Source organism: Orbicella franksi, chromosome 12 (genome assembly GCF_964199315.1).
Source record: "Orbicella franksi chromosome 12, jaOrbFran1.1, whole genome shotgun sequence".
Classification (NCBI taxonomy): domain Eukaryota; kingdom Metazoa; phylum Cnidaria; class Anthozoa; order Scleractinia; family Merulinidae; genus Orbicella; species Orbicella franksi.
Window position 1 is genome coordinate 17,155,516 of NC_138156.1, and position 13,947 is coordinate 17,169,462.

Here is a 13,947-nt window from a genome sequence, read left to right on the forward strand (position 1 = left end):
TAAAGATTTAAAAACAAAAGTTGTGTCGTGGTTTTCTTTACTTATCAGACAAAACGTGAGTCGCTAGTCGCCAGCTGGCGACCAGTTCTGAAAATTTAGTCACCAGTGCTCAGTTTTTGGTCGCATTGGCGACTAGTGAGTCGCAATTTCGAGCCCTGAAGAGAGAAAACAGGATTTTCTGGTTTTGGTGTTTGACTTTGTCCTAAGCAAAAACATCTGGGCTCTGGTGATGAGACTGCTGTAAATATAGTGCAGATTATTTGTACAAGGCAGTGTGAAGTATTTTACACATAATTCTCAAACTCATAATTAATAATTCATAAAGTTTAAACAAAGGAAATCATGACTGTGACGGTGTATGGATATCTGATCTTAAATAGCATAGATTTCAATAATTTTATTTTTCGGTTTTCTCCTTAGTTTTAGATTCGATTTGAGACAATACATCAAATACTCAAGACAGTGTTTGACCACATTAATTTCCAAAAACCTAAAAGTTTGTGAAAAATACTCCCCTACACATCGTATTTTCAACTCCCTTCTCGGTGTTTGAAAATGTGGTCAAACATGGTCTCTCATGTTTGATACATTACTGAATAAGAGTTACTGTACTGGTAGGGGCTGTATTATCATCATTTTTAATAGTACCTGACTTTTTCCAGTTTTGAAGCACATTCAGTTTGTTTGTCTTTCCACTGAGTGTCATCCCAATCCAGTTCATAAAACATGACCACAACAGCTGGAGTAAGGTAAAGATGCTTGTGCATCCATTTAGTTTTTAGGATACCCTTTAGTAAATACCACTCATATGTAGAACGCTATAAAATAGAATCATAGTTACTGGTTTGAACCCAGGAGTAAGAGTGGTTCATTTTATGTGAGTCAGGGGTTTCATTAACTTATTCAGCAGGAGGACAACTGATTTTCACAGAGGGACAAAACTTTTTGAACCAAACTTTTTTACAAGAAAGAGTTTCCTCTAGATGGTCAAACCAGGCAGGCAAAATCAGGCAATTTGCTCAGTGCTTGGCCCTTAATGAAATCCTTGGACTGATTGAGTAAATGAGGGAACTCCTGTGAAAGACTTTTGTTTGTCATGCCCACTGACATTTGAAACTGAGCAGGAGTTGCCTTTTAATTAATGTGAACCAATCAAAGCTTAAGATAAATGTTGATAAATAGGAATACCTTTCAAGTCTACCTATTGTCAGCAACTCAGGAACGAAAAGGTCACTAAATGGTAACTATATCTGATCTTTGACATGGGGCAGACTCAGATGTCACAACAGATGTTCAAAATCCCAACCAAGGGATCAATCATGGAGTGAAATTCTCATCCCTTGCCTGCACTCCACCAACACAGGATTTCCATTGATAGGTGCATAAACCCCCTTTAAACTTATTTCTCCTCGGACCCCCCTTTTTACGGGGGGGGGAGGGTGGGGAACGGGAGCAGTTTGGGATAATACAGCGTAAGGGCAAATCATTCATCACTTTGGACATATTTTTCCAGTGGTTATGACCTTGTACAAGTCTAATGTTTAACCCTTAACATAAATTTGAAGTAAGTCCAAACGCAACATTTCGCTTTGCCACGAAGCTTGCATATTCAGAAGGAATTTTCACAATATTAGGTTATTCTTACCTTCGACTTGGCTTTGGGAAACTCGTGATCAATTGGCAAAAGTCTGAAAGAAAGTGGAACTCTGTCAGGATGCCTGTTGACAGAAAAAGACTCCCAGATGGCCTTATGCAAAGGTTTCTGATTTATGTCGAGCCCCATCAGAGCTATAAGACCAAGCGGCCGAGTCGCTAGTTCTGTTGGAAACTCACTGGCAGCCGCCATCTTTGTTTTGGGGATGTAACCTGGCCTCGTTTTCGAGTACAGAAATTAGGTGATTTTTCGGGCAAAACGCTCATGATTCGTGCAACGACACTTTGGCGTGATTTCCAAAACTCGTAAATAAAGTTCCTAGTTGTTACTTTTTTTAGAACTTTTTCTTTTAAAAAGTTTTAGATTGTACTTGGATTGAGACTGTTGTTAGAGTATGATTGATTGATTGAGTACGCAATCTTCGAACAAAACTATTTTAGGAATTACCGCGTGCGTGAAATTACGTGTCGTCTAATTATCACGAATTTTTCATCGATCTGCGAAAATTAAATCACGTGAAAACAAACTCCCTCCAAAAAAAATTCCGCAAAAATTTACTCCTTTTATTTAAATTGCCGAATTTCAATGAATTGGTTTCAAACGGTGTAACGAAAACGACCAATGACTTCCGTTTTTGTTACTTTCAAGTACCGTACATGAAATCCGCGAAAAATTATTCCCAAGAGTACAGTCTGAAATCCAAATTCGCGAAAATTTTTCCCTCGAAACCTGAAAAATCCAAAATCCGCGAAATTAAACTCCCGCGAAAATCTCATGCCACACGATTTCATCAGATGTGGGAACTGAGAACGATTTTGTTTTTCATGCAATTTGAGTGCGTTTGCATCCCGATTTCAACAATCACGCATACGGAAATTGCGTAAATTTTTCGGGCAAGAAGGTCACCGCTCCCCCAAGTCCGAAAGTGCCCGTACGCCTATGAAGACTGGGCGGGGAAGGGCGGGAGGTGGGGGGACGATTATCTGTCTCCTTCATGCTTCAAGCGATTTGCAATTGCGGTAGCTCCGTCATTTTGAAAATTGCGTAAAAAAGACAGTGTAGTCATGATTCTGTTTTTTGTTTCTCTTTGTCAAGGTTAATTCACGTAATTAAGGACGAAAGGACGAACTATTTTTAAAATTTTTTTATACTTCCCAACTCAAATACGTTTTACGACTGGAGGAGAACTTGTCACGTGTCATGGGTCAAAACTCACTCATAGGTCAAGCAAAACTTACTTACTCCCTAGGGAAATGACATACTGTATTTTGAGGACTGGATTGAACTGGAATGGACTGGACTAGTAAAATGAGGACCAGTAAAACGAGGATCAGTAAAACGAGAACTGGTAAAGGAGAACGCAATAAACTAGTTGTCTTTAATTTAAACGATCATCTGTCATCCAAAGAGCATCAAATGCTAATCAGATTTAGTACATATCTACCAGCGTTCTATCACGAATCGGGCTGCGCCTTCAGCTCGGGCTGCGCCCTCGTCAACTATCACGTGATAAAAATCTCGAGCTCATAATCTAATTGTTAAATAAACTACTTCTAACAAAAACAACGACATATATACTAGGGCTACATGAAAGGATCTAATGTACGTACAGTATATACGTATTTATATCATGCCATAGGAAATACAGCCAATTTGAATACAGGAAATTAAGCCTTGTATTACATTCAATAACCTTTCCATCATGCGCCGCGCGTATGTCGCATAGATTGAGTTGTCCACTGTATTTTCTATGGCATGGTATAAAATACTTATGAAACGCTCTCTCGTGGTATGCTTGTCACAAAGGCTCGTGTGTACAACGAGAAAATACAACTGACTGTGGAACATTCCACGGTATACCACTCGAAAGCGTTGCAAAACTAGTATTTACTGTATTGAGGATCCCAGCTTCTTCCTCAAATCGACGTTTCGCTTCGGCCGACTCGCCTTTCACTTTTTTTTTTTACAATAACATTTTGACTAGCCTATCTACATCCGCCCCCTCCCTTCAAAAAACATAGGGGAGAGGGACGTCTGTGTAGTGGCGTCGCTAATCGGGTTCCCCATTCCGGGTGATATTCCTGGAATGTTTGGAAAGTACACCGTTTGGTTGTTACACTAACGTACCGTTAACGTACGTGGGACATTTCTCGTCTTAAAAAAAAAAAAGAAAATGGCCTATTTATCAAAGCATTCTAAGAGGCACGACTACATTAACCCCCGACATAGACACCTTCAATATATTTTCTCAAACTTAGGGAGCGTTCATTAACTATTGGCTGGAGGGTGAGGGGCGGGAGGGAAGGGCCGGTATTATTTCAAAGGCGAGGGCCCAAAACTTTTAGCCCCTCTCAGGTTAACAGCCCAAAAATCTTGTCCCCACCCCCCGTAACATGTGAGCCCAAAAAATTGTAACCCTCCCCTGTGATAACTTTTTGAGAATTAGAATTTTGCATCGCAAGAATCCATATGAGCGTGATTTTCAGACAATTATTTCATTGGAATAAGAAAAAAGTGTTACTGCCTTTGCTCTCATTGGTGCTACTTCTATTGTCTTTGTCACCACTTTCATCATCATCACTTGCATCACCGCTACTCTCATTTCCAGAAATACCCAACATTGTTCTCAGCTCTGATTTCGCGCTGTCATTTAAAAGTTTACACTGTTCAGACGTCAAAGCTACCACCAATTTCTGTTCTCGTTTTCCAAGTTCCTTGACGATGTCTCTACACAAATCCTCCTTCTCGCAAGGTCTTAGACCTGTACGTCGTGGAACGAAAACTGAAACATTCAAGAGGGGCACTAAAGCAAGAAAAAATAGATCTGATAACCATAGACACTGCTAAGAAAATGATTGAAGGTAGCGAAGTTCTGGATGAGACCCATTGTGATGATAATGTATATGATGGTGTCGTGGAGGAATCGGAGAGGATGATAACGATGATGACATCCATGAGGATTCTGATGAGAATCAAGAGAAAAACAAATCGGTCCAGGAAAATAACTTTGGGAATCTTTTACAGACCACACGATATGGCCAAACTTGAAGGACCTGGAGGAGTAGAGCACAGAGCAAGAGCTGCGGACTTTTCTTGAATAGAGACAGGAGCCATAATCGGGGACGGAGACCGTAAGCGCGCGCCATTTCTAGTATTGGGGTTGTCCACAATAATTGTCCCATATCATAGGTGCGCACGGATCCCAAGACTTACGGTCTCCGTCCCCGATTATGGCTCCTGATAGAGACAATTTTCCTTTTGCCATTCACTGATAAGTTAATATGCACAATTTGTTCACTCTTCAAGTTGACTACAAGACAGGAATTCAATATAAAGTCACAATGGGGCTGTCAGGGGTTCTCTTTACTTGGTGAAACATTGGGTTTTGTAAATGATTGTAACTAGTCAAAGTAATAGCGATGGCGGGGCCGATGATAGTGATCAGTAACATTGAAATTTCCCAAATCATTGCAGCCTTACAAAATACAAATTAAATGTTAAGTCTTGTGACTTGTCGTCCTCCACTCAACTTGCTAAAACTGTTTATGCCTGCATGTTATTCTTTTACGTCGTATATTCTTAAAGTTAGATCTAACGTGGAACTAATTTAAAAGTAATGTTAATATATTTTTTATTTTCTTTGTCTCTCTAGTTGTTTGTTATGCATTATTTTGTTACTCACGTAATATGATAGCTGATCCGCCTAGATTAGCCTAATGCTACCAGCAGATCAGTTTTACATTTGTATTAATTTTTAAACGCGATTGAAGTAAAGCAATCGCAACATTTCAACACAACATATCGCGACATTGTTGGGCGCAACATGTTGTGCGCATTTGGCCACCCTGTTGGGACGTGTTGCGACACGTTGGGTGTTGTTGGCTTAAGCTTGAAAATGGTCAAATTTTTCATGCAACATTTGTAGATATTGCACGATGTTGTACTCCTTTGGCCAGGATGTTTTGCCAGGGCATGCGCACTAGATCGATTTGCGACGCCCAACATAACGCAACGCGTCCAAACGCGCGCAACGTACATGTTGCGCCTTACGATGTTGCGATATGTTGCGTTGAAATGTTGTGATCGTTTGGCCGGGGCTTAGGTGTGAGTAAACGTTGCGAAGATGCAAGGTGCTTTAACAGATAATTTATAAAGTCTGCAACCAGCAACATGTAGTTTTAATTTAGCATGGATGTCGTGTAAAACATTAAGCTTTATACACACAAGCTTGGACCGAACTAAACAATTGTTAATGTTGATTGAAGGGAATGAATACTAGCTCAGAGCTGAGGTTCATAGTGGAGCTCCAGAGCGCTAAGCGTGCCAGCGGAGCACCAGGGGTGAGGGAATTTGGTAAACCGTCAAGCCGAGAAAATTTGGTTATGACATCACGTACGAGTGACGTCCGTCCGTCCGGAAGGCTCTGGAGAAAGAGGAGGGGAGTCTCAAGGTAACGCTAACGGGAGAGCACTAGCCTGCAGAGCAGGCGAGATTTTTTCGAGCGAGCGCTCACATCGTAAAAAGTTTAGCCGCCATCTTGAATTTTTCATGCAGTGGAAGACTGGGGAGAGAAAGAAAGTTTTACCAAGGGGGTGAATGATAGGTGAGAGGAAGGATGGGGGACGGGGTGGAGCGAAGAAAATCTCATTTTTCCCCTCCCCCATCCCCCACCGTCTAACATGGCGGTCTAACATGGCGGTCTAAAAAGGCGGTCGCAAGGTTGTAACGCTAACTCGCCCCAATAAGACGCCTGCACTGCAGGCTAGGAGAGCACAAGAATGCCATCTTTTCTCGGCGGGATTTAAGAAAAGAAAACTCATTTCTTTTGTTATGCCAACAAACTATGGCAGACTTGATATAGGTAGGATTTAACTGAAGCAGAACGTGAAAGACAACGGCAGAGAGCAAGAATTAACAAGCAAGGAAGTAGCCAAGAAGTTCGCAAAAGAGAACGAAGAAAGGAGGCGAAATAACCGAAAAATTGACTCAAAAGACTGCAGAATCCCACGCAAAATGTGCAGCCGTGCAAGAAGTCACATGATTCATTAAGTGATACTCAAGAGAAATCAAACGTGTTTCGTATGTTTAGGAAAAAAAACCCCGTAAACATGGCGGAAAAGGTGCTTCATTCGTTGATCTATCGAAAAGGTTAGTTCAGTTCAGTCTTCACAACTTTTGCTGGACGTTTCTGCCTGGAGGATTCACACTGAAGTGGACATTGTCAAATTGCGGCAAGCGACTCCTTATTGTAGAAACGTTCGTTGCATTTTCCATAGAAATTATCGAGATGCTTCGCTGAGACAAGGTTATCTTTTTACCTTCGAATGTCGCAACTGTGTAAATCTATTCAGTACGTCAATGGCTCTAAAACGCGCTCAGGCTAAATATACAATGACAGCAATCAAGTCCAAAAGAAGATACGAAAAATCAGCCATTGCGGTTCGCGTTCCCCAAAATAGGCAGAATCTGGTCATTTCACATTGTTGTTTTGCAGATGACGGCTAAGAAATGTACCAAGATTCAGAACACACGCGCAGAACCTTTGGTCTACTCATTAAACCTTTTGTCTAGTGACGTTCTAGTTGGCGTCGCCGTCGTAGTTTGCTAAAATTATAAGCGGGCCGCACACCCCCACCCAATTTTTCTGGGAGTAACTCCGCCGGGTTGGTAATTTAATATTAAAAAGCTGAAGGCTAAGAAAGAGAACTTTGGATAATGAGCCGGCGGGTTGCTTACCCTTTAACTGGCTTACCCTTTCACTCGCGTTTCACTACAAGTAGAAAAGGGACCTTAGGCAAACCACGACGGCAACGGCAACGCGGAACGTCACCAAACAAAAGGCTTATGAGTAGAACAATGGTTGTGCACGTGCATTATATATCTTTGTACATTTCTTCGCCGTCCTCTGCAAAACAATAACGTGAAATGTGAAAATTTTGCGTCACGGTTGTCTGGAGAACGTGAACCACCACGGCTAATTTGCTAAATTTTCATTTCGAATTTATCGATGTGTCCTAGATTCAGTTTCGTGATAGCTTTGACAGTGATAAACAAAGTAAATGACTTAAGAATATTACGAGATTCGTAGGCAAAATATTAACTCATTTTTTAATCGACGTTGTCCACGGCGTAGCCATCGTCGTTTCTTAAGCTCCCTACTCTTTACTTTGTCCAAGTTTTGTTTCATGAATTGTCGTTCGTATGTTAGTTCCTCTCATGAATTGCTTTCTTTTAGCAGGTTCCTAGGACGATTCAGCTGACATAAAGAGGAAGGCCATCTTAATAAAATAAGCCATTTTCTCACTGCCGCTACGGGCTTTTAAAAATACAATAATGTAGAGTTTTAAGTTCCAATTTGAAGCGTTTTTGTTTTCTGTTAATTACATGTAAAATTGTTGGAGTCAGGGTAGCAACATTAAATCACAGGAGTTGACTCAGAGTCACATGTGACTTAGGAGTGTAAATTACAGGTTTTGGTATCAGTCAGGGTGTTCAGGAGAGAACGGCAGTATTTTGTAGAGTTTCACTAGAGAAAATACCAATAGGCCATCTTACTGGGTTGAGTGACGTATAAAACTTGACGATGTTAACTCATACATTTGTTTGTTTTAGATTTGCATCCTTTAGAGGTCAAATAAAGCTTTCTCCACGCCTAGACTTGACTCCTTCAATTCAATAATAATAACGATAATGATAATGATAATGATAATAATAACGAATATTTATACAGGATAGCCCTTCAGTGCAAGAGTACCGTTATCAAAGGGGTCCTGTCTAAATAACATAATATAAGGATAAAAACTAAAATAAGATAAGAATGACTTCGTAACTTATTAACTACACCAATCAGGAATATGATTAACGTTTTCCGACGAGCATGTCCGCCTCTTGTACACGGAGCCTTCCCTGTATGGCAAGAAATACATTTAAGCTCAGTTTTAGTGCGTCTCGTCCAGATAGTTCGAAAGGAACAGCTTTTCTTACCCATTTGTGTACTTTAACTGCTGAAATTGCTACCCTTCTAAATGCCTGCAGCATAAAGATAATATCCTATTCTGGCATGGCCTTCCCGTATTTGCCATAGAAGGATCTCCAGGAGAGGGGGGGGGGGGGGGGGGGACTCATATAAAGAGTACAGGGGTGCTCATCATACCTGTTAGGAGTTAAAAACGTGGTTTTGATGCCTCTTAGGGTGTTCGGCCTTAGAAGGTCCACAGCGGGAGCCTTTGCAGTACCTTTTAGGGTATTGAAATAAAAAAAATGACAGGAGATATGAATGTGTTGTTTTAGAATTGGTACCTCTTAGGGATGCAAATCATTTCAAGCCACACCCACAAAACAGGATCTTGGTACCTCTTAGGGGGTTCTATTCAAAATTCCCGCGGAGCATCCCCATCCTTTCTACATGGGAGTTCCCTCCCAGGCAACCATCCGTCCACCTCTCTTTTAGGATTTGGCAAGTCCTCTGTCAACTACATTTCAGTCAACACAATTTGGAAATTTGCGCCGGGGTTTTTACTTCTTCGCTGTAACGTTTACTTTTATACCAGTTATTTTATTCATTTCATTGCCTTCCTCTAATTATGTTTCGTCAGAGTTCATGGTAAATTAAATTATCCTTGACTGAATAGAATAATGGCTGCATCAGTCAATTCTAACAATGCTGTTTCGTGGGGGGTCTTTCATGGCAATTGATCTTTTGCTCAGCCCAGTCCTCACCACACCCTCTGAAAAGTTTGACTTAAAAACTGAAAATATGCCTAGGGGGTTATTTAGCACCCAAAATTTGACAGATATATTACGGAGAAACTTAATGCTGTTATAGTGGCATCCTCTTCTCAAATTAAAATGGTTGAAACAAAAAGAGAACAATCTGCCCCAATTTATATATCCGTTGACATACGATATATAAATATGCAATATGTGCAAGACCAATACAATCATTTTTTTGTTCACGTAATCAGGAGTCATTTCAAAGGTATTCAGATATCAATTATTTGTATTGTTTTCTGTAGGATTGAAGTGCAGGCAGTGCCCTCTTCTTAGTCGCCAAATGGGGGTTATAGTGCCAGGTGTTCCTATCAAGGAGCGTGGAAACTGGGAATGAGACAGCTTGCTAATCATGTGCACTAGTTTGGTGCCGCATTTGAACACTTTTGGATCTTCAGTATACTTTCCCATTCAATTTCTGTCAAACCCCTTTCACAATAATGCTTGTTTGGATTAACTTTAAGAACAAAAGGGCAGATAGAAATGTTGCCTGCTTGCAGAAGTCTACCATTCAATTTCATCTGGAAGAAGTAACCTGTGTAGCAGGCGTAATAGAGGGAGCAGCGATGGAAGGAGGGGGTGACTGCGACACAGACTAGGAAGAATTGACATGTGGGAAGCGCCATCTCTAAATGTGCTCCAGTATCCTGCCATTTTTCCCAGATTTCACTTTATTGGTGTGAAAGAAAATAGTAGATGTCTACATGCAAGCAAATGGAAGTGAAAACTTAAAATACCGGTAATTATTTATTGGTCAACTTCATATTTCTCTTTTCAGCAATAGGAAACATGAAAAGTGATCCTAGCAGGGCTAGTTGTGTTTGCAGATTAAACAATGACCTGCAAAGAAGCTTGAAAAGCTAAAATCTAAAAGTTCCAAATGTTTGTAATTTGCTTTTCCTGCAGGCTTCATTGCAATAGTTTACCCTTGGATGCACACAGTTGTCTCGCGACCTAAACTTTGTCTGCAAATTATCTTGAAATCAGTTAAGCTGTAGAGGATCTTGCACAATTTTGTTTAAAGCTTCTTTGATATAATTTTCACTTTTATTGCTAATAAGCAACGTGGATTAAAAAAAATGAGCCTCTTTAAAACATCAAATGTTATGGATGCATCACATTTTTATGTGGACCATGCCAGTTGCCCAAAAATTGTGTATTCACTGTCTAGGGGAGTGGGAACTTGACATCAGTGGTTGATTTTGGGGTGTGGAATATGACACTATGTGGGAGGGGTAGGGGGGGGGTATTTGAACAAATTGCCTTGAGATCATGGTGAGGTACTACACTGAGGGCATAAAGAGACAACACTATTCTTTATATAATGGACATCAAAAACAATGCCATCAAAAGGTTTGAACAATGCTTGTGCTATTTGGGAACATTCAGTACTGTGGAAGCTGAAAAGCGGTTGTTCCAGGGTTTTGTTTCCTTTTCCACTTAAGCTTCTTATTTCCCCTGTATGTATAGGGGGCCTGGGCATTTGATTGCATAGTAAGAAACTAAGGGGGGCATTTGAACACCATTTTTGCCCAAGGGAAAAGGAATTACACCAACTGAAAATTTTAAAATGTCTAATAGCCGGTTTCCTGGTGGGGAAAGGGGGGAGAAGTTGAATTTTCTATTCGACTAGTATTAGACATTGCTTAAAACTTTACAAACCAGTTTGAACCAAAGCTTACTGGTATCCCCTTTAAGTTGACACTCTGTATTGGGTGGACATCTCTAGACAAGGTCCCAAGGATGTCCACTTATGGGAGGTGTGGCTCACCAAGTCTTCCCATTGGTACCTGAATATTCTTCTTTGTGTGTAGCTGGTATGTGTTACTTTCTATTGAGAGTAAGACTCCGAAAATCTTGTTCATAACTATTGTTTATTGCATTTTGAGGCAACAACTACCCTGTCACGAGAGAAGAACAATTTTATGAGTTCTAAGAGAAGTTCTAAAAGACATTGACTAAAAAACGATTTGGGGGTTAGGGGGGAAATGAATCGACTTTTAATAGGGGGCTAATGATAATCAACTGAGGGCTTATGGACGTGGGGGCTGCATGAGGACTTATTGTAAGGAGAATAACTAGTTCTTATATTAATTGTCTTTGTTGCCCTGAGTATCCAATTGTGGTGTTATGTACTCTTGCAGTGTGTTCCACAGCTCTGGGTACAAAGATTGGACTTCTTTCTCTGTAGGCACAAAACAATCTCTGCTATCGAAGCCTGGGGCAACCTCCTCTGACATCAACGTGAAAGGTATTTCATCAGGAAATGAGGCATAACTCTTTTCATCAACTAAGATTTTTCCACATTTGAGATAACCACCGGGAACTCTCAGTTGAGGAACATGGCCCTTCGTAACGTCGCGCCCCAAGATATGCTCCTCAATTTTACCTTCTGGAGAAACAAGAATGTAGTATGCTGGCCATCCATCGTGAAAATAGTGTGTGGTGTCACTCTTGTTGCTGAGTATATAGTTTTTTCCTCCCTGCTCAGATGACATCATGAAGTAAATAGTGGTGAATACATTTCGTTCGCTCCCCTCTCGTCCGGGAATTTGAACCGTTTCAGGCGATCTGAATGTTTCTTTGAAGTATCCTCCAAATGGCAAGGAAATTAGCCCAAGTTTCTGAGCAATTAAATCCTTTCTGTGCTGCATAAAGACTGCGAGGTTTTTTTTGGTGTTGTAGGATTTTGTATACTATAGGTCTTCGAAAAGTTGGTGCTTACTTCAAAAGATTAAGGAGTAGGGAAGAGGTTATGCAAATTTTTCAACAAAGTCACGCAATCTCGTACCAAAGTGGGGCGCGGGCTCTGGGTACGAGATGGGCTTTTTGGCTTTGGGAATAGTCTCTTAATTCACACGTTGAATTCACAATTAAATTCTGAATGAATATAAGAAAACAGAGGGATTGATGGTTTGAAGAAAGAACAATGGCTCTCACTGACACATATTTATAGACTCTACCACATCTGCATGTATAAAAGGGATGCAACTATTTACAGTCTGTCGACATCCGGTGGGGGTAAGACCTTTCCATAAGCAGACACCGGGGGAAGTACCTTTTTCAGATATCAGGTATATAAAAGGTAGGGATTTCACAAGTTGGAGAAAACTAAAAGGTAAGGAAATCTGTTATGGAGCAAGAGACTAAACAATATGATCTGATCATAGTCTCTTGTATAATTTAGTTATCCACAAGGGTCTTAAATTGAAATATTGCAAACAGACGCAGCATACGGATGTATCATTTAAGCACTACGTGAAAATGACAATAAGACTTCCTTTTTTGGCATTTTATTCACAATAAGGGCCAGATATGAAAGAGTGTGAAAGAGACACCTTTTTTTCCACCAAAGATATACGAAAGGGGTACCTATCCTGTCCCAGTGGTATACAAAAGGTTAAGAGGTTGGATGCTAGGGCAGAGCCTCCCCTTATAAAACTTTGCAGAGCACCCCTACCCTCCTGTCTGGTAAGCAGGCAGGTGGGAAGAAAACAGGTCCTTCACTACTGCATCCACTTGGATTTTATACACCACCGCCACAAGTGTTTGTGAGTGTTAAAAGACTGATGCTCGTCTAAATTGGGCAAAAGAAAATAATGACTTTCTATGATAATTTTTCCTTGCTCTTTGTCAAGCCAGTTTGCACCTTCAGGACAAGCATGAGAGCAAGATAATAAAAAACAAACCATGGCAATGCTAGTACAAGGGCAAGCATGAACGTAAGCACAAGTTAAACTGAGGAAGTCTTTTTTTCTTTTATGCTCTTGCTGCTTCATGTTGTAGACCAGGATGATGCAGGCACAACAGCCACCTGTATCACCTTGTGTTTATGCTAATCGTTGCTATTTAGGAGCTAAAATCCTGGGGGAACTCCCAATAATGGCCTATACGGGGAGGCTCCGCATAAAAGAAGTACCTTTTTCAGGGTTAAGGTACATAAAAGGGTGGGGATTTTACAAGTTGAGATATATGAAAGGGTCGTGAAATCTGTCATTTAGTTATTTAACAGGGCCATAAAATTATTAAAATACCTCTAGCAGATGCACCTTATGTCTATATCACTTCATTAATTGGGCACTACCTGTAACTGACAAGAAGACTTCCTTTACTGGCCATTTATTCATAATACGAGCCAGTTATAAAAGTATGTGAAAGGGCATTCTCATCCCCAGAGGCTGCGCTCCTTTTGGTCAGCACCAAAAATCACGAGCCCTGGCCAGACCCAATTTTCTGAGCATGCACAGAGCATTCATTTCATTTTCTCAGCCAATTGGATTTGTCAGATTTGATGGGAAGTCCGTGAATCAGGGACTTGCAGTGTTGTTGCTCGTGCTTGGAAAATTGGGTCCCGCCAGAGGTCACAATTCTTGGTTCTGACCAAAAGGAGCGCAGTCTCTGGGGACGAGAATGGTGAAAGGAGTACCTTTTTTTAACTTAAGGTATATGAAAAGGGTACCTCTTCTGTCAAAATGGTATACAAAAGGGTAAAGGGTTGGGGCTAAAAATGACTCACGTGAAAC

General features: G+C 40.7%; 2 protein-coding genes across 2 annotated transcripts in view; both read right to left on the reverse strand.

The window, feature by feature from the left end:
• LOC145462371 (trafficking protein particle complex subunit 11-like) overlaps positions 1–1,866 on the reverse strand; it is a 38,536-nt gene extending 36,670 nt beyond the window's left edge. The window contains exons 1-2 of the mRNA XM_081445878.1: positions 1,646–1,866; positions 649–818 (exon numbers count right to left, since the gene is read on the reverse strand). Of these exons, the coding sequence (XP_081302004.1) occupies positions 649–818; positions 1,646–1,846 (371 nt within the window). The 5' untranslated portion in view covers positions 1,847–1,866. The remainder of the gene's footprint in view (positions 1–648; positions 819–1,645) is intronic.
• A 6,902-nt stretch (positions 1,867–8,768) lies between these two features.
• LOC145464496 (uncharacterized) lies at positions 8,769–12,087 on the reverse strand. Its single transcript, XM_081448406.1, has one exon. It carries the CDS (start codon positions 12,076–12,078, stop codon positions 11,515–11,517), a length of 564 nt encoding a protein of 187 aa, XP_081304532.1. The 5' UTR covers positions 12,079–12,087; the 3' UTR covers positions 8,769–11,514.
• Positions 12,088–13,947: the final 1,860 nt, after the last annotated feature.